General features: G+C 30.0%; 3 protein-coding genes across 19 annotated transcripts in view; 2 read left to right on the forward strand and 1 right to left on the reverse strand.

Annotated features, from left to right (window-relative positions):
• Positions 1-9,500, forward strand: rod (kinetochore component rough deal). Of its 2 annotated transcripts, XM_011648488.3 has the most exons (31): positions 1-234; positions 690-928; positions 1,027-1,128; positions 1,209-1,332; positions 1,487-1,638; positions 1,746-1,942; positions 2,014-2,471; positions 2,543-2,734; positions 2,863-3,281; positions 3,345-3,513; positions 3,695-3,790; positions 3,908-4,099; positions 4,179-4,309; positions 4,402-4,513; positions 4,611-4,851; positions 4,938-5,082; positions 5,213-5,361; positions 5,444-5,685; positions 5,761-6,056; positions 6,143-6,300; positions 6,406-6,609; positions 6,725-6,840; positions 6,904-7,013; positions 7,070-7,191; positions 7,275-7,645; positions 7,727-8,088; positions 8,177-8,368; positions 8,456-8,690; positions 8,756-9,058; positions 9,124-9,207; positions 9,343-9,500. In XM_011648488.3, the coding sequence occupies exons 1-31, from the start codon at positions 97-99 to the stop codon at positions 9,373-9,375; spliced, it is 6,084 nt and encodes a 2,027-aa protein (XP_011646790.2). In that variant the 5' UTR covers positions 1-96; the 3' UTR covers positions 9,376-9,500. The 2 variants fall into 2 exon arrangements, with proteins under 2 accessions (XP_011646790.2, XP_088937922.1); XM_089081796.1 differs by having other exon boundaries at positions 9,124-9,500.
• On the forward strand, positions 9,484-12,774 carry LOC105433275 (protein phosphatase 1 regulatory subunit 42). Its single transcript, XM_011648486.3, has 6 exons — positions 9,484-9,777; positions 9,852-10,157; positions 10,229-10,463; positions 10,540-10,662; positions 10,735-10,878; positions 10,948-12,774. Exons 1-6 carry the CDS (start codon positions 9,484-9,486, stop codon positions 11,079-11,081), a joined length of 1,236 nt encoding a protein of 411 aa, XP_011646788.2. The 3' UTR covers positions 11,082-12,774.
• The window catches only part of cora (erythrocyte membrane protein band 4.1 like coracle), a 26,720-nt gene continuing 15,911 nt past the window's right edge, over positions 11,257-22,065 (reverse strand). For 13 of the 16 annotated variants that reach the window (XM_089081800.1, XM_089081799.1, XM_089081810.1 and 10 more), the window contains 7 exons: positions 21,279-21,512; positions 17,249-20,785; positions 16,567-16,674; positions 16,263-16,373; positions 15,677-15,781; positions 14,930-15,136; positions 11,257-14,851 (listed from right to left, as the gene is read on the reverse strand). In XM_089081800.1, coding sequence (XP_088937926.1) covers positions 14,672-14,851; positions 14,930-15,136; positions 15,677-15,781; positions 16,263-16,373; positions 16,567-16,674; positions 17,249-20,785; positions 21,279-21,512 — 4,482 coding nt within the window. In that variant the 3' untranslated portion in view covers positions 11,257-14,671. The remainder of the gene's footprint in view (positions 14,852-14,929; positions 15,137-15,676; positions 15,782-16,262; positions 16,374-16,566; positions 16,675-17,248; positions 20,786-21,278; positions 21,513-22,065) is intronic. The other 3 variants (XM_089081813.1, XM_089081811.1, XM_089081812.1) reach the window with 3 other exon arrangements.

A 22,065-nucleotide genomic window follows, 5' to 3' on the forward strand; every position in this document is an offset into this window, starting at 1 on the left:
ACTAAATTCCAGAGTCTCAGTCTTGGCGCCTAAACGAGATCGATTGGGATCATTGGGATCAACTAAGAGTAGGAGGATCCGTTGCGATTTTAGAAAATGTCCTCGTGGAATCGGATTCAATCAGGCTTCGATGTAGATGATGAGACTATTAATTTTGGTACGCGGATAATCGCTGAAAACAATGGTTCGTTATACGAGGCGTGCACCGTCGCAACAATTCAATCGCTTGAAAGGGTATGTTACACCATTTTGTCAGTTCAAGCTTGATTGGTATGACGGTTGCTTAACAAGTGATATTTTTTATTGATGCTTATTCTACTTTTACGTGTTTAATATTGCTTGAGCTACGAGAAAATGAGAAAATCAAGAAAAGAAATCAATATATCAACCATACCATCAACAATACCATCAACAATATTTTATTTTTGATTTTTGAGTTGTTTTTTTCCCAATATTTAAATATTTATAAAATGCGCATGTGCCGGTATAAATCATCATGGCGCACGTTTTAAATGTCTCGTCCGTTTATTAGTTTAGAGATTCAGTAATCGTTTCGTATTTTTAATAACTTTTAATAATTATAATAATTAAATATCTTTAATAATTATAATAATTGCAAATTATTATAATTATTACTTATAATTATTAATTAAAATTAATGAATCTATATAATAGATCTTTTTTTTAAGGTTGATGAAGTATCAATGGTTTTGGCATCTATTCAATATTCCAAAATTTGTGTAGCAATCGACAAGTCCATTACAATCTTCAGAGATGAAACATGCGACGAAATATTATGTAATATCAGCTTTCCTTCCATGATAACCAATTACTGCATTTCTAAAGATGGTTTCTTTTTATTTGTAATACTTGCAACCAGGATTTTATACTGCCTACATTTATTAGATGGAAAGATTATTTTTACAAAGTAATTAATGTTTTTCTATAAATGAAAAATTATTTGTATATTGTAAGTATATTGAAAATACAATTCTCCTTGTCTACATAAATAATTTTTGATTATAGAACCATACCTGAAAATCAGAATGATATAATAAAAATTTTCTTGAAAGAACAAGGAGAAGAAATAGTTATAATTCTTATCACAAATGCTGGAGCTATTTATAAGTAGTAGCAGTATATAGTATTTTATCTGTTATATTTTAATTTTCATTATTAAATTCCTAACTAGCTGAACAACATTTTAGATTCTCCAATTTTTATCCTAAACCTTTAGAACTTGCATTTATCAGTGATGACAAAGATATGATTGCAGAGTGTACAGCAAATATTCAATGCTCTCAACTATTCAAAGGATTTACTTCATCAGAGGTAATGCATATATTGTTTTAAAAAACTTATTGCCATACATGTGTAATATGTACTATATTTATGTATTATATTTATTTGGACTTAAAGTAAAATTATATATATAAATCTCACTACTTTTTACTTTCAAAATCAATTTATAAAGAGTTTGTCCCAGTTCTTAGATGGCATAATGGATACATCTTTAAAAGAACTATCAATAATTATGGTTGGAACAAATTCAATATTTATTTGGCCTAATGAACATTGTAATAATTTTCAAAGTACATATTTTGGATATAAAAAGATAAGACTATTATCTGGTAGCAGGTAAGTAAATTTTTTAATTATACCAATAAGATATAGATAGAGATTTGTATTTTTGAATTTTATTTTTTATTTTAGGTTATATAATATATAGAAATATTTTGTTTTAGCAAAATGCTTTGTCTTCGTACAGATCATGTATTAAGTATGGTATGTTTGAATACATTACTATCATTGAAAATGTGTGAGGGTCCAGTGTTTGATTTTATTGTAACACGATACAGTGATGCTGATCATTGTGAAATTTTGATTTTAACACATTCTAATGATTGTACTATATATAAGTTACGTGTTATTTCTTATCCAGGTAATATTTTTTTATCTATAAATGATATTGCATGTTACAAATACATATAATTTGAATCTTCTTTTTTTTAGATTTTGAGCAGAAATTTGAAATTAATGTATCTACTATTACGTATTTATTCGACGTTTCATTTATTTCTGATAGCATATTTTATGTAGAAGGTATCACTACTGAAACTGGAATTATTGATACATTTAGAGTAAAAATGATATCAGAAAATATTCCTGAGATACGTTTAGCGAGATTATTGAAAAGGAGGCAATTTGATGCAGCTGAAGCTTTTGCAAACAAATTAGATCTTTCAATGGAACCCATTTATTGTTCTAAAGCAGCATTACTTGTAGAACAACTCAGTCCTTGGGCAAAATCTTCTACTTTAGTAGACACAAATATGCTGATAAATATTTTAGATAAAATACAAGATATTCAATATGTGATTGAATGTTGTAGCAAAGCTCTCATTTCTAATTATATAGAAATGAGACGAATATACTTATATGCTCGGCAAAGAATAGTGCAAATACTCAAGGTAATATTATATTTATGATAATTTGCATTAATTTATATATATTTTACCATATTAATTTATATTCTTGGTAGATAAAAAACGCAGATGATTTGCTGAACGTTAGTCTATCTATGATAAACGACGCTTTATACAGACTTGAAACTTTTCAAATGATCCAAAATACTGGGACGAATACATTATTGAACGACGACACAACTATAAAAGAATGGATAAGATTTTCACAAACAAATTTATTGGAAGAATGTACTACCCATTTAAGCATGGTATTATATGATTGTAATTTTACATATATTACGATTTATACAAGAGAATACAAAAAGGGAGATACAAAAATTGTTATATATCAATATATATTAAATTTCTTGTGATGTTTACTATTTATGATATATAGGGTCAACTAAAATCTGCTACATTAATTTGGACAAGACATCTTCCTGATCTTATGAAGCATATAACTATACAAACAGTTCAAAATATTTTTGCAATTTTACCTGAAAACATGGATCCATCATGTTTATGGCCATGGCTTATTCATTTTATACCAACATTATTATCCTTATTGCCCGATGCAATAAATGAAATTATGTCTTGGGGTCTGAAGAAACTAAAATATCTAGAGATATCCCATCGTACGGTATGGCCAGAAATTGGTACAGACTTTGCAAAAAAGTTTATAAAATTGCTTAAATTTGAAGATAATCAATCAGTATACTTTCATCAAGAATATAGATATCAAAACTCTTTACTGAAACAGTTCATGTTTCTGCTTCAAGCTTTATCTGATATTCATCAATTGAAGATTACTTACAGGTATCAGTAATATCGTATTTTTAAATTAGCTCGCAAATTAATATTATTTTAATTGTGCTATAGGTTGAGAATACCTCTTGATATATACGTCGATTCGTCTATAGAAGCGATTTATATACTGTTGGATAAGATGCATATTGATCAAATATTGAATTTTGCAAATACATTTCTTAAACAATATATTCTTAATAATAATTTACAAAACGATATGGTTCTCTGTACATATATTCAGGTTGGCATAATAATATTTATACCATCTAGTTTTATACGTATATATAAAGATTAAAGACAATATGTTATTTAAAATATTAAATTCCTTCTGTTTCTGTTATATAATAATTGTATAAATATTATAACACATATATAAATTATATGAATATTATAAATTGTTATAAAGTTTTATATCTTTTTAGAAAACAATAGAGAATTCGTATAGTTGGTGGCTTAATGAAGAAGCTGCATGGGAGAAAAGAGTTACTATTATAATAAGCCTTATACATAATATAGAGGTATGAAGAGAGAAATATGAAATATTAGTTACTATTAGTTACTATTTGTGTCATAACTTGTGTAAAACTAATTTGTATAAAACTTTTTTATTTATTTAATATTTTATGTTACATAAGAAACGGTTGGAGCAAACTTTGATAATTTTAAGAAAGGCACCAGTACCTTGGAGTTCTACTATAGCTACTTTAGCAGAAACAAGCAGTAACTATGACCATAGTTTAGTTTCTAAAATTAAAATTGAACGCGATTATGTTCCGATAAAACTCATTTTAAAGAAATATGGATTTGCATCAATTGGCGTAAATAATGTTAGTATAATTTATGACATTTTATCTTCTCTATGATATCTTTATCTAATGTTATAATAACGTATTATTTATATTTTAGAGATTAATATCGCGTATAATAAAGGACAATTGTGATTCTATGATTAACGATATAGATGTGCTAACTAAAAACGATCAACAATTGAGACAGGATGCATTTTCTCGCTGCATAAATATTCGATTGAGAGAAAAGTATGTTGTAAAAAATATGTTATTCGTACAATGAGAAAAAATTCTATGAATATAAGACATCCATTTATTTAATTTACTAACATTTGTCCTAGAAATATTCAAAAAGCAATGGATATAATATGTTACTTGGAAAATGATGCTGTTTTCTCTTTATATTGTTATGAAGGACTTATTAATTATATCGTTGCAGCGCTCTCTTTTCAGGTAATGAATTCTGATATAATATTTAATTAATAAAAATTAGATTTTTTTCTAAAGGATAAAGTGAAGCATTAAATAATTATTTAATATTTGATTTTAGAATGAAACAATATCCTTGGATTGCCATATGGAAATACTAGGCTGCTTAGAATTTAAGATATATAACTTGTTGACACAAATAAATATTTGTTCGTATCGTTGCAACAATATTATCAAAATGATAAAAGATTTAAGATCATTATATACATTGAAGAAATTATATAAGATTGATATTTCCTTGAAAAATTATCGTATGGAGAAATCACTTGTGTTGCAGAAGTGTATCATAAAATTATTTTCAAGTAAAATTTTTAATTGTTATAATTAAATTTAATGTGTGTATAAATTTTTGTTAAGAATTTCTAACTTATTTATGATAATTTGACAGATATAAAGGATAACGATTTATCAGTAATTTACAAGACATTACAAGTTAACAAAATTGCCGATTTATTGAAATTGGAAAGGTCATATGCGATCTCATTATTATTAGAGCAGACAAAAAACCTAAACATATTGGAACAACTTGTTGAGTATGTATTTTATATAATTTAGTATATGGTTTGTGTGTGTGTGTGTGTGTGTGTGTGTGTGTGTGTGTGTGTGTGTGTGTGTGTGTGTGTGTGTGTGTGTGTTTTATTTCTTTCTTTTGTGTTTTTATAGTGACGATGAAGATTTAAATATAAAGACGAACAAATTTAAAAATACATATAAGATGTGCTCGTCAGTACTACAACATACTGATATAGATACAAATGTTATAAAAATTCTTAAAAATTTAAGTGCATCAACATTAAATACATGTCAAGACAGTATGTATTGAAATTGTTTTAAATATTGTATTGCTATGTTTTACAGATGATGATAATTATATATCGTAAAATAATGTTTTAGATGATTTACAATCTGCATTAATACTTTATAATTGTATCAATGCATACCCAAGTTTTTTTACTCAAAATTATTATAACATAAAGCAAGGTCCTACGTTACTCTCTAGCTGGAAGCTATATACAATTTACAAGGATCAAGCAATATCTTTGGATGAAAGATTGTTATCTCTGTTTAAAGATGCAATGACTCTACATTTATATTATTCAAATCAGATTCAAAGTAATGAAATCACAAATTGTAATGTATGTATTCTAAGTTATATACATGTAATTTATAAAATTAGTTTACGATATTACGATATATTTGTTTATATGTAGGAACAAATGGATCAGTTGCTAAAAGGTTTCTTGGAAAATATAAGAAATGTACGACTTCAACACAACGATTATTCTTTATTGCAAATTTTCAAGACGTTTTATTTTATGTATTGTAATATATCTTCAAGAAACGAAGAGATATTAATAGATATGAAATCTATATTATCACAGCTTTCGATGAATTTATTAAAAAAATTATGTACTGGACAACCATTCGATCTGCAGTTGGGATTATCGTCTCTTTTTGTGCTATCTGAACAAGAGGCGTGCAATTGGCTTTCCATAAGTTCTACTTCGTAAGAAAATTTATTTTTTAACAATTCTAATATAATATAATATAATAATAATGTAATAATATATGTATAAAAATTTTAATTTGCAGATTTCAAGCTGATCATATTCGACATTGTATAATCTCTATTCTGGGATACGAATATTCGCGCTTAAGGCAAAATCGATCATTAAAACAGACATTTGAAAGTTACAAGCTATTGCATATTTGGGCACAACGATTATCATCTTATTCAATATCTCCTAAAGGTTCGTTTATGTGATTTAATATTATCGAATTCACTCCTATATAAAATACAAATCTTGTTATTGTAAATTTTAATGTACATCTTGTTAATATGTAAATATTTATAGAGGTTCTAATAAATACTACTTCGAGCAAAAGAGAAATTTTACAGCAGATTATAAGCAGTAATAAAGAAAACATGATTTTTTTACTAAAGGATTATTGTTGTAGTTTTGGATTTAATTTCAACGATTGTCTTTTACTGTATTTACAAATATTATTAAAAACATGGAATCCGACAATAACCATTTCAGACACAAGCATGAGTAAAGGTAACCGATACTAGCAAATAATCTATATTTGTAATGGTTAATATTCGCATGCATGAAATATTTATAATTATACATTGTAGATAATTATTACGTATAACCGAATGGTATTTTATAGAATTAATTATCTCTAAGGACGAAGTCGATGATTTAAAAAAGAAATGTTGTGCAATTGTTACGCAAATGGAAGATAAATCCATGTTAAAGCAATGTGTCTCTACATTATGGGAAAACGTAAGATATGAAGATATTTATGATAGTATAACTTTTTTTACAATTTTATATTTAAATTTGTAGATTACATTTTATCACTATGAAGTATTCATCATACTAATGGATCTCATAGGAGATAAGGATATGAAAAAGAGGAATTATCTTTGTTTCTTGCAAAATTACACTCGAAACGGGTAAGTTATAATTTTGCATATATTAATCTAAAGTTTAATGATCACATTTGCATTAGGCTTCCTACACCAATGGAACGTGATGAATGGATACAACTTAATCCAGGACATAGTACGTTGCCACCTATAGCCCAATGGAGACTTCCATTCCTCCTTAAGGTCGACATTTGGAAAATCATTAGTAATTATATTTAAGAAATGAACTTTTTAATTGGCATTTAAGCGTGATTAATTTAATTTTGTATTTCATTGATTTGTTATTAGCTCCTGAGCTGAACTTACGGACATATGACAAGTGGCTTGACATTGCACCCGTACTCAATCTAGAAGCACATCTTATATGTACATTAGCTATTAAGGGTGAAGTGACACAAGTATGGGGAAACAATTTTGCTCCATCGAAAGATGCAGCATGGTCGCTTTATCCGACAAATACCACATTGCTCAAAGATATTAAGAAATGCATTCAACAGATGTCAGATTCGGATGGATTTTATTACGGCACTGCGGCATTGTACTATGTCGTGAATCATACACCTCCAGGTGCTGATCGCGTTGCTGCGGCGAAGAAATGTTATGAATACGCTCAACTGGCAGCACAAAATTCTACAAAATTTGAAGAGGGAATGTTAGAAGTGCGATAATTTCTATGTAAATTACATGTCTGTATCATGTAAGAAAATATGTTGACTCATATGGTGTGTATTCACTTTCAGAAAATTAAATCCAAATATTTAAGATTTACATCCGAGCATATTCTACGTACATATGGATTGGAAAAGAAAAAGTATTTCGCTTTAATAGAAAACCCATGCAAATTGGTATACGAGTTATATAACGATGAGAGTATACCTTTACGATATCGGACTGCAACCAATTATAGACCTGATATTAACGCTGCCGTTAATGAATTGGGTAAACTGTACTCATTGAATACGGTAAAATTGCGTATGGATTTATTGGAAGAATGGTTACAATCCAACGCCAAGTATGCCGAATTGTCCCAGAGTTTTACAGAGACGTTTCTAGCGCCGAAAGAATCTGATCAGAATACAGATTGTGAAGATAATTTACTTAGGTAATATTATTAGTATACCATTAGTATATCAGTTTTTCATCATGCCATCATTTAGATTAGCGATTGATCTTGCAATATGAATTCGTAGGACATGTTATATGCTGGAATATGGAGATGTAAAATTATTTGCACAATTTCTTATAAACATCGGTTTTGGTGATCGTCACGGTGAGACCGAACATAGTTATAACGTACGATATCGAATATTTCGGATATTGCAGACTGTCGTTGACACTACTACATTAGAAGAACTGACTAAGCAAGATATCTGTACTTTTAGGTATAAATACAAATAATTGTTTACTTGTTTATATAAGAATATAGACTTATTATATATTAAAAGAATACTTTTATTTTAATATTTCAGAAAGTACATGAAATCGTTACAATATATTGGTAAATTGGAGTCATTAGGATTATGTTACAGTGTTGATACATTTGAAACATGTTGCAAACGCGAACTTGTCCAGATATTATGGAAAACTCAACGGTTCTTGCCCTATGCGCTCTCTGTTATTGCGCAAATTTGCATCGACTTTAAAATAAATGACGATATTGTACTTTGGGATGATACTTTGAGTCAGATGACAAAATTTCGAATGGTATCAAAATTATAATTCGTTAGACATTCTTTAAAACTGTGTTTACATTAAAAGTATATTTATAGATGAGCGACTTGAAGAAAATTTTATTGCAATTACGAAATGAAAGTGTTATTATAAATTGTAATGGTTACAAAACGGGATGGCAATTGATTATCTCCAAGCCATTTGGAGAAATGGATATAAATCCGAATCTGGAACAAATAGATAATTGCATAGAGGCGATCTGTCTGCTATATTCATGTCCTGTGATACATGAATTAGACTTTAACACTATCGTAAGAAATTGTTTTCAAAGCAAACAAGCACACTTGGCCGTTGCACTTTTACCATTTTTAAATGAAAATGAAAAAAAGTTTGTTTTAGAGGTAATTAAGTCAAGTATTTTAAATTTGTACAATATGCAAAATAACAAAATTCATTTTTCTTTTAGACTATTAATCAAAAATATCAAATCAAAGAACTCATAGAGGACTTGAATCAATTGTCTTCTAAAGGAATACTTACCATTACACACGTAAGTCATAATAAATACATATTTTTTTTAAGTAACACTTATTCTATAAAAATTAATTAATATGTAGAAAGTAATATCATTGCTTTATTTTGTTTCTATGAATACTAATTAAACTTATTGTTTTTATGTTTATAGAGTCTCACCATGGTACAGAAATCAACATTATAAGTATAAAAAGAGAAAAAGCTAAGAAAAAATATTTAATCATCGTGAAATTAACCTATTTATTAAATTAAATTGTATAATATAATATATAAGAAATAAATTTCTTTTTATATGGTTTCATACATAAAGTTGCAGCACAAAATTTTATTCAAGTACCTGATGACCGCCGTTTCGTATCGTCGTTACGTCCCGCGTTTGATCAATGAAATTCCGCAACCATCTTTGCGAGCCGTATATCGCATAGTTCATATCTCTTTTATAATCATGGTAAAATTAACGATAGACATTATCGAAAAGAAGTATTCTCAAATGTTGAGTACTAAATCTCTTAGTAAAACAACGAAAAAAGATGAATTGTGGAAGTTGACTCACTTACATATGAATGATATGTTTATCAGTAGTATCGTAAGTTGCATAAATTTAATAAATAATTTATAATTTATTTCCAATATAGAAAATTTTACATTTTGTCAATGTAGGGCGACATTGACGTTTGTAAAAGTTTGAAAGTTATATATCTTCAGAATAATAATATATCAAAAATAAAAAATCTACATTTCGCGTGCAATCTGACACATTTGTACCTACAACATAATACCATAAGGAAAATGGAAAATCTCGAATCTCTAGAGAATCTTCAAAAGCTTTATCTAGGACACAATAATATCATTGTGGTTGAAGGATTACAAAATATGAAGAAACTACTAGAATTGCATATCGAGAGTCAAAATATACCACTCGGCGAATCATTATGTTTCGAACCACGCAGTGCTTTTGCTTTATCCGTAAGTGCAATTGACTTATACGGATTAACTGTTGAATTTATGTTTATTAAATATGCGTCTTTTTCTTTTAGCCATGTCTAAAAGTTCTTAATATTTCTGACAACAAAATTATATCCTTGAGAAATCTAACAGGATTTCAAGAATTACTTACGTTGGATGCAAAAAATAATCTCATTGATAATATGGACGATTTGATCACGACAATAAATACGTTAACGTCTTTAAAAGATTTATCTTTACAAGGCAATCCTGTTACTTGGTATTACAGATACAGGGAAAATGTTATCGCCAATAGTATTTTGCTAGGTAGAATTACATAAATCATTCTTTATCATTTATCACTCATGTTTATTATCCAATTATCAGTTTATTTTATGCACAGCTAATTTGGACGGAAAAGTTGTAACTAATATTTGTCGAAGTTTTATGAAAAAATTTAAAATGGAGAAACACAATCGGCACACAAAGAATGCATCTAAACGCCTATTAGGAGATGACATTGCAAGTAAATCAATAACTATCTTTCTATTTAAATAAGAAGTTTAGAAGCAGCTACAGATGAAAAATTTGTTATTAGGTTCTCTAAACTTGCCGCCAGCTTTCAAAAGATCTATTTCGAGAGCAATTTTTCAACATCCTGGACCCCAATTGTCTATAACAATTACCCCTGGATCTCTTTCGGTAGGAAGCCATCCACAAGTGTTTCCATCTTGGAAATCAGGTAAAAAATTATTAAAAAATTATTACTTCCTATTTCTATATTAATAAAATATTTTTGCGTATGATATAGCATCTGGCATCAAAAGTATTAAGGATAATCATGTAACACCGAGGCCATTTTGGAGTAATGTAATTAAAAACAAGAAAGTCCGTTCCACACATTCTTGCATTGATAATAAAGCAGTCATATTGCCACTCATTTGATTTTGTTTACCAATCTAACGACGAATTTATCCTTCAATAATTATTATTAATGTATTTAATCGTTTTCATTTTAAATTTAATTATTACAAAATATGAGAGAACTCATCTCTGCAAAAGTAAAATTTTTATGTAATTATGATATAAAATAAAATGATATATGCAATAAAGACAATAATTTGAATCACAATATTATTTTTATAGGACTTTTTAGCAATAAGACTACATTCGCGTATTACTCTTTCATGTATACTAATATTTAAAAATATTTTCACAAATGTAAATAGAATTTACTGCAATGTACACATTAAATAAAATCATAATTACAGGTAAATATCGACATGAATTCGCGATGTGTGTGTGTGTGTGTGTGTGTGTGTGTGTGTGTGTGTGTGTGTGTGTCGCATAATACAAGTTTTAAGCTTTGCAATAAAAATATAACTAATTTTTAAATTGAGTAACCATTACATATTAAATATGTATATATTTCTAATAAACTAAACAACAAAAGTGTTAAAGTATAAACTTACATTTATACAAACTACATTTGTACGCTGCTTGAAGATGTCTGTACATCATTTGAAAATCTTATTTTATATGACGATTTATTTCAGATAAATACAGTAAATCAATTTATAAAATTAATAATGTAACATACGTATATTCTTGAAATTAGAGAAATCTGGATTATCTATTTTATTGACTTTGAATGATGTTGCTATTACACACAAGCACATACACTTGTTCTCCAAGCAGATTTAACATAAAAGTATCTTCTTCTCAAAAAACAGGAATAAATAATATTTATATGTCACATACATATATGTTAGTTATTATAAGCATGGAATGTTAAATACGATACAAAACAAATATTTTTTACCTCATATAAAGAAAAATATATAAATCGAAAAATGATAGGTAGCTTATTGAAATGTTAGTTTTGCGGCATTTGTTTCATAATGTATATGTATATATAAGGTAAAGGAAGTTACTTAAAAAGTAACTTGTTATCGGTATTTCCCAACCTTGTATGATGTATAGTAAAGAAAACAGACAATTATTTCACTAACAATTATTAAGAATTATATAAAATCATAGCATCGTTTTGAGCGTATCTAAAAATATTTTATATCATAAAATGCATGAAATGTAACGAACCAATATATATTTCGTGGCACACGAGCAACTTATCATTTATCATATGTAATACAGAGAACAAGCAATCAATAAAATAAAATTTTTTATGAACATGAGCTGTGATTATCCTTTGTTCCATATGACAATAAAACATATATGTTATTCCATTTTAATAAAATCTAGAGAGAAATATAGTCAAGTCTAGAAAATCGACTATCTTAAATAAAAAGAGATATTTATCAGTATTTTATATATAAAATAAATATTTTCTGTAATAATATGTAGCAACAAAACAAAAGCGCTAGGCAAGAATATAAACTATGAGAACAAAACATTCTTCCAAATTCTTAGAGATATTAATAATCTTAGAGATATTAATAATACATTTATTCATTTTATAATAACGTAAATATAAAAATAAAAATAAAAACTTTGAAAATACATATTTTCTCGTTATAAAACAAGGTATTTATGTAATGATATATATTATAATAGAGAAAATTAAAGAAATATAATCTAAAATAAATGCTTATAATAAAAAAAAAAAAAAAAAAAAAAATACATTAGAGAACAAAGGTATAAACAGCCTGATAAGATAGAATACACTATTCTTGTTTACGGATTTTTTAAGAATCATTTGCATAAATTCAAAGCTGTATAAAAAGCTGCAAAATTGAAATGCACCATTCTTTTCAGTGAAAATTTATATTAGCTTTATATTAGATTTATTTTGTTTATTCAGATTCGCGATGTGAATCGTAATGGAACGTAAGTTGCTAAACTAATTAAAATTTATATAAAATTGTAGTTCTACAACTACATAAGCTATAGCTAAATTTAGACATATACGCTGACCAATGCACATCATTGCTTTTGGTATGAAGTTTTATACATACATCCATACATATATATGTATACACACACACACACACACACACACACACACACACACACACACACACACATGCATATATATATGTATATATGAGTCTATTTATATTAATCATAATAATAATTGCAATAATTGAAATCTACATAGTTTTTGTCAATATATTGTATCATAATTATCATGTCTCATAATTATCATATAGCTGCAACGTGAAAAATGATACAATACTGTTGCCAAAAAAAATGTATAATTTCTATATCTTTCTTATAACATAATACCTAACATTAACATCTTTTAGAGATATACGAAATTATGACAATTTCCAATATTTCTGTCAATAAGCAGTATGTGTGTGCGTGTGTGGATGTATGTGTGCGTATGCGCACACATATTATACATACACATACACACATACCGCGATTAATGATATATATATTATTTAATATATATTCTGACTGTCACGCAATGTTTTGTAATAATTATTTGGAAAGCCATTATCAATCTCACAGATAATCAAACTATACATACACTTTTTGCCAAGAAGCTTATCTTATTGCATTTAAGCATTACAACAGATAATATGTAGTAATTTTGCTTAACTATTATTTAATCTTACTTTCTATCGATTCATCTTTGAGAAGTCTTGTTTTTAACGAATTTATAAATTATGTTTTATATATATGTAACTTATTACAACATGTTTTGTTTCTTTATAGGAATATTATGAATCAGAATCTTATTTACTGTTAACAACTTGCAATATATTATACTCAAAGATGAAAGAGAGAAAGTAATGAGCTTTCGTTACAGAGAATTTCGATAAATTGTGGGGAATATATTTTTAATAGACATGGTTGATTATAAAGCTTTCGATATTAATATTTCAATTTGGAATATTATATTATTTTACTGCAAAATCTTAAGCAATTGTTGTATTATATCATTTTTCATACGATCGTAATCATCTTTTTTACTGCTATGAAATGCTCATTATCAAAACTGTAAGTTACAGGGCACCCCGTCTTTTGTATCTATAATTATCGCCATAACTATGTATAAATAGCTTATCCATTTGTTTACATACATATACATAGCTATGTATATGTACATTATATTTATGTTCTCGTGATCATATAGATACACTTTCTTAGTTATTTTATGAACACTGTAGTTTATAGTACGAGGTACCATTTTCTTCTTATTAAAAAGATTTCATCAATACTTCATTCCTTTCAACTATCAAACTCGATTTTAAATCAAGTTTAAGCTCGAATCATCGGGCAAGCCGTAAATAAAAATTTTCTTTGACTCTCTTAAAGAAAAAGATGTAAAGCTTAATATTGTTTCTTGCTTTATATCAACTTCGTAAAATATTTGAAGACTTATCGACATTTTTTTTTATACCACATTTCAGTCTGGTTCTTTTTAAGAGTGCATTACACAATTTAAAGCATATACAATGTAAATACCAATTTATTTTTCTAATCTCTAAGATTACGAATTGTTCGTGTTATTTATAGACCAAGAATGCTTTTATATATATATATGATGGATAATTCTCAAATAATTACTGCGTCGTTTGTTGTTGTATTTCTATTTTTTCTACTGTCATATCCGGATTCATAGCAGTGGCTTCCTGTATTGCTTCTGCCAAAGCTCGATCGTGATCAATCGGATCACCATCCGATTGTATCGTTATCTTCTGTTCCACTCGTGTCTCAACTACGCCGTCTTTTTCGGTTTTATACTATAAAACAACCAGCATTTAATAAAAAATTATATAGTCGCAAGAAATATTGATTTCTTTAGCATATAGTATACCAACCGTGATAGTTTCAACAGTACGGGTTTTACTGGATATGGTCTGTGTACTGACTATCTCTCCTGTGGCACTATAATTACCATCTTCACTTTCAAGAGCTACTTTTCTTGTTTCAGTTGCCACTACAGGTACTGTAGTTGTCGTCGTTACATTACTATCTGGTTCTCCTGTATAAACGTGCTTCTCAGTTGCGATCACGGCTGGATCTCCCTGGATCAAAATTTATTTAAAATTCTTTTACTTGAGAATTCCTTGTAACATCAATGGATCATGTCGAAACGACAAAATAACGTATTAATGCATATTATTTAAAATTAATATAATTTTTAAACAAAATGGACAATCTAGAAAATGAATTAATTTCATAAATTGACATATTAAATTGAAATACACATTTACGCGCATACGCACGATACCATATCTGCACCTTTAATCTATACGCACACACACACACACACACGCGCGCGCGCGCGCGCGCGCGCGTGTATACTTTGACGAAATAGAACAGCTAAAATTATAAAATAATTTTCCATATACATTTCTATAATCGCACCAAACAATATAAAATATTTTTTTAAATATTATGCAAGTTCTTTTTGCGATGCATTATAATGGGTTAGCTAGCAAGGCAAAATGCTATAAAATTTTTTGTGCATATGAATACCGCTTACCCGTTGTTTTAAATATGTATTATCTTCCGCACCGTATTAATAGAAGAAAATTTTCGACCAATATTACTTAATAGATTACCTGGTAATATTGATTGTAGAAAGCTTGTTGGTCATCGTCAAGATCAATTGGTGTACCCGAATCTCCGCTGCTTGAACTCGAGGTACTTAGTCTTCGTGAGAACAGCTACGCCATGCAACGTGTTAACCAAGCCGGGAAAAATTATTTACAAGAAATAAAAATAAAAAAATAAACAATTCCACATGAGTATGAATAAAAACGCTAATTAAATTGTTAAATTAATGATATTACTATTATAATTAATTAATATTTTCATAAGGAACAATATTTTAACGTAAGCATAATTTATGTATGTGTAATGTAATAAAGTGTTATAAGATAATACCACTTTTAAAAAACATTCAACCAAACATTTTTACATACACAATATATTAATTTTTATATATGTGAAGCAATTTTATGTGTGCTACGATCATATGCAGAATGATCATATATGTACAGCACAATTATATGAAATGACACAATTTAAATGTGAAAAATGGTCAGATTCAAAAATAATCCGTGTAGCAATTTGCAAAAATGCTTACATGCCTATCACCTATTAATCACAAGCGTATCTTCCTGAAAAAAAAGTAATTGGCATTACCTGTTCACCGGAAAGCACATGACTCGTCGTTCGAACCTCTTGTGTTACTACTCGTTGTTCCTGTCTTGTCGCACTAGTTGCGGTTGTATGTGCTACAGTCTTTTCCTCTACCTAATATAAAAAATAGATTATAACAAAAATAATAATTAGGCGAAATTAAAAGAGCAAAGAATATATAAAATATATATGAATATATATGAACACATCTTACATAAAAACTACTTCTATTGTATGCAGCACAGGCATCAATTCGTATTAATATTCTACAAAATGATACTAATAATCAATCGAAATCATTACAAACCTGGCTGGTCTTCTGATTCTTTTCAAGATCCTCATGCATCGTAGCGGTACGTGTAGTGACAGCTGTCGCTGTCATATATGGAGTTCTACCATCATCTGGTGCTTCCGCCTAAATTACAACTACCATGTAACTAAGATACATACTCAAAACATATATAACTAATGTAAATAATAATTGGAAGAGATAGCGAAAACACGAATCAATGAATAAGAAAATGATCTTTTATGCGCTTTATTATATTTTATGATGTGAGAAACCATTTCGCTTTATTATATTTTATGATGTGAGAAGAATCATCTACCGCGCAATTAAGTTTGCTATTTATATAATTGACGTAAAATTCTTCAAATAACTGAATGATAATATAAATTTTACAAGAAGAATATTTGATACATAGCTTCTTTATTAAACATTTATCACAAAATGTTGAAGTCTTGTGTTTATCATTATTATCCTCATCCTAGACAAATCTATGATTCAATTTCGTGCAATATATTTTAATAATAATAAAAAAAAAAAAATATTTTGTATGAGTTATCAAAAAAATTATCCTATTTGATTTATCAACATGCAGGGTATTTGTTCGTTCGTTATGATGTCTGTTATGTTAAATGTAATGATTTGTGAAAAGATGAATCTTAATGTGCCAAAGTTAGTTTTTTATTCTTTCCAAGAGCATCACCTTGTTGACGTGAGTAGAGACCGTGACTTGACCTGTACCACCGGGTGTAAGATCCTCGATCTTTTCCTGAATATTTTGCGTCACACCTTCCTGATCCTTAACTACCGATTGCTTGGTCGTCGTTTTTACGATCGTTGGTATTACGGCTGGAACCGCGGGTCTCTTTAATTTCGTAGGACTGGATTTTAATGGGTCCTGTAAGTCCTTCAGAATCGTCGTACTATCCATCGGTTGGCCGTTGTTTTCGTATATCACTCCGTCTTTCACATACGAACCATCCTCGCCGAAAAGTTCCTGATTATACGGTTTCCCGAATTTATCGTATATCTTGCCGTCTTTAACGAAACCACCGTCAGTACCAAACGGTGCTCGTAAGATTGGTTTTCCATCTTTGTCACATACCAGACCTCTGTGCACCATTGTGATCGTAATAGTCGTAAAATGTTTGTCGAGCGGTTTTCCAGTAGGTGCGCAAATTATTCCATCCTTGACGACATTTCCTTCATCATCGAAGCTCATCTGTTTTATCGGTTTTCCAGTTTTATCTACCACGATTCCCTGTATAACTTTCAAACCTTCCGGCCCGAATGCCTCTTGCGTTAGCGGTTGACCATTCGCGTCGTAAACTTTGCCGTTTTTGATGAAACTACTTTCAGGTGGTAAAAGACCTTGAGAGAGAGGCTTTCCATTGCGTCCATAAATCAGACCATCCTTAATGAAGTTACCGTCTTGGCCATAAATATCTTGGTTAAGATATCCTCCCGCATCATCATAAATCCTGCCATTTTTGACCACGCTACCCTCATTGTCAAAATTACCATACCTTAATGGTTTTCCATCATCACCGCAAACTAAACCGTAACGAACGGACGTAACAATAATTATGGCCTGTTTTTTATTTAATGGCTTTCCGTTTGGTCCGTGTAGTAAACCGTTTCGTATATAACTGCCGTCGTTGCTGAACGTACCATGACTAAGCGGTTTTCTATCCTTTCCATAAATGATACCGTTTTCAATAAAGTTACCTTCCGTACCGAACGAGGCATGATTCAAAGGTTTTCCATCCTTTCCATATAGTCTACCTTCCTCAATGTAACTACCACCAGGTAACTCGGATCCCGCATTTAGCAATTGGCCTCCCCAGCCGTATATAAGACCATCTCGAATGTAACATCCATCTGGCTTGAATGCACCTTGCTTCAAAAGTTGTCCATTCTTGTCATAAACCACTCCGTCTTGTATGTAACATCCGTCGGGTACCAATGAAGGTAGATTTTTCGGATTCCCTTGATTGTCCACGATCTTTCCATTGTTAATCGCTATATTATCCGGACCTTTGTCGTCTTGCGTCAAGGGTTTACCATCTCTTCCTATGATAATGCCGTTTCGAATCGTGTTGCCATCGGGACCAAATACGCCTTGCAACACGATCCTACCATCTTTATCATAGATTAATCCACCTGCGACATACGAACCGTCGGATCCAAATGAATCTTTGCTCAAGGGCTTTCCCGAGTGGTCAAATATTACACCGTTAACGATAAAACTATCATCCGGTAAAGCTGCATTTAAATTTAATGGTTTACGGTCGCTGCCATAAACAAGACCATCTTTGATGTAACTACCATCTGGTTTAAAGAATGAGAACTTTAATAATTTACCATCTTTGCTATACACCTTGCCGTCTCTAATAGCTGCACCTTCAGGCACCAATGAATCTTGATTAAGTGGCTTTCCATTTTTTGCGTAAATGATACCTTTCTTTATATAGCTTCCATTCGAACCAAATGATTCGTGTTTTACTGGTTTACCATCTTTTCCTAGAACTGTGCCGTCCTTCACTACAAATCCATCAGGGCCGAGAGAAGCATTTGATAATACTGTACCATCCATATTATGTAATATACCTTCTTTAATTACAAGATGATCAGATTTAAACAGGCCTTGAGATAATGGTTTATTGTTTCTGTTGTGTATTAAACCGTCTTTAATGAAATGACCATCGGCTATTAATGGAATTTGACTTAGGGGTCTGCCATCCTTTCCGTATATCACACCATCTTTGACAAAACTACCGTTGGATTTGTAAAATGCATGCTTAACGGGCTTGCCATCTTTGCCAACTACTTTGCCATCCCTTAAGTGAGCACCGATTGGCAGCAAAGATCCTTGAGTCAAGAATTTTCCATCTTTTGAATAAACTATGCCATCTTTCATAATAGATCCATCAGAATTGAAGGATTCGTGTTTGACCAGTTTACCATCTTTCGAGTGAATCTTTCCCTCCGAGATGTAATGACCTTCAGAACCTAATTTGCCGGTATTAAGCAGCTTTCCATCTCGTCCATGTATCAAGCCGTCACAGATAAATGTGTCGTCAGGTACAATCGCAATCTGATTCAAAGGTTTGCCTTCTTCGTTACATACTATACCGGCAACTATATATTTTTCGTCTGTATCATACGATCCCTGAGTCATGGGTTTAGATCCCGATGTAAATATGAAACCTTCTTTCACGTACGTTCCATCTGCACCTAATTGACAATATTGAACTGGTTTGTTGCTCTTCAGTAATATCTTCCCTTCTTTGACCACCGCATGATCTGGTCCAAGAAAAGATTGTTTTACCATCTCACCGTTAGAAGAATAAATAATTCCATTTCTTATAGCATTTCTATCTGTGCCCAATATCTCCTGATGGAAAGGTTTATTATCTTTTCCGGTAATTATACCGTTGCTGATGTGAATCCCATGTGGTCCGAAATCCGCCTTCTTTAATAGTTTACCATCTTTTCCACAAATTTTACCATCTATCACCTTGCTGCCATCTGGTCCGAGATGACTCTGATCTAATGGTTTACCTTCTTTGGTATAAATTATACCTCCAATAACTCTCGAGCCATCGGGAAGAGGAAGAATGTGATAATCTGGTTTGGATTCCACTGGTACTGGTGGAATTACTACATGCTGACCGACTGAAGCATCTCCATGTTGTCGTTCATTATCGATAAAAGCTGTTGTTTGATCTTTCTCAATATTTGATTTCGTAGCATTTTTTTGCTGCTCCTTAAGACCAGCAGATTCGACGTAATTGAGTCCTGGTGTTTTTAACGTTGGCGCTTGTTTGTCTACCTCCTTCGTTTTTCTCTTTTCTGCAGATTCTGCCACCTTCTTTTCTTCTCCCGGAGCATAATTAAATGCTAAACCTGTAGCCTTCCGACTAGTTGAAGTAGGTGATGGCTGGTCCTGTATTCCCGGCGATGCAGGTCGGTATGTGAATCCATGTGGAATAAATGGCTTTTTTGTGGCTTCTGTTTCTTCGTAGTCATAAGGTTTTGTGTAACCAGGAAGTTGAGGAGATTTCGCTGGATCTTGAATTTTGTTCACGTCCGGTTTTTTATCAATTTCTTTTTCTGATTTTTCCGATGTAGAAAGATTTGATTCAACATCATTTTTGTCCATGGATTCATCGAGTTCTTTCTTTTTCTGTTTTTTATCCTTGTCCTTCTTGGTAAACAGGAAACCGCCGACAGGACTCTTGGATAATACACAAGATACATGCATACAAAATACATGCCGCATACGTGATATGTAATATATATGTATATACTTTATTTTATATTTAAAACTGATATACAAAACTGATATATATGTCTACATATAAATGCGACACCATGATTTTTACAGGAATACAAACTAATTGTCATGCAAACTTGAGCTATATAAATATGTATGTATGTATATTTTACACACACACACACACACACACACGCGCGCGCGCGCGCGCGCGCGTAAGTAAAAACTACACATTCTTAATGGAACGTTCTTTCGATATTACTGTTGAAATTTGATGGAATATTTATTAAATTAATATTTAAAAATGATGATATAAATTATACATACATACATATATATAATTATAAATATCACTTATATAAAAAATACTTAAAATTATTTTTCCTAATTCATACATATATTTTATACAAGAGCATAAAAAGCAGCAATGCGTACAACACAATATAAAGCTTACCTTAATTTTATCCTTCTTTTCTTTATCCATTTTTTCAGGGGTTTCTTTATCCTTCTTTTTTAATTCTTTTTTAGATAATGATTTGTCATCAATATTGTCAAGGTGTGCATTGTCATTAATCAGATTAGTGTTATTCAGATCATTATGATTTTCCTTTTCATTCTCATTCTGTTTATCCTTCTTCTTCTTTGATAGACCACCGGGCGGTAGGACAGCAATTCCTCCGACCGGTTTCTATAAGTAAATTTACCGAATCACACGTCGCTTCATGCAACAAGCATAAAGCCGCTACACACTGCTAAAATAATACTAAAAACTGCATAATACTAATTCTTTCTAAGAGACAATACATGCTCTACAGATTACGGTCTGCGCTCTCAAAATATGTATGTTAAAGTTATTATAATTGATTGTTAAGTGTTGAAATCTTTCTTACATAATACTAAAGTTTTAATTTAATAATTGATAATAATGTTACATTTAAATAGTATTCCTATTAAATAACAGTTAATCGTTATATTAATTTTACCTAAATCTCACTGAAATTTTCGATTGTTATAATGATATCTATGATTGATATCTTATGATTGATATAATGATCTCTACATATAATTTTATTATCTACATGCTCATATATTAGTAGTACAGCTAATATTACTGATTAAATGGGGTAAACTAACATCCCACATTGAGGCGATGGCCGTATATGATTTTTGCGAGAAAAATAAATAAGAAAGAAAAACATAGCAACATGCATTGGAAGAAACAAAACACCAAGTGGTCACAT

The sequence above is a fragment of the Pogonomyrmex barbatus genome, unplaced genomic scaffold (assembly GCF_055798465.1).
Source record: "Pogonomyrmex barbatus isolate J1 unplaced genomic scaffold, ASM5579846v1 scaffold5, whole genome shotgun sequence".
Classification (NCBI taxonomy): domain Eukaryota; kingdom Metazoa; phylum Arthropoda; class Insecta; order Hymenoptera; family Formicidae; genus Pogonomyrmex; species Pogonomyrmex barbatus.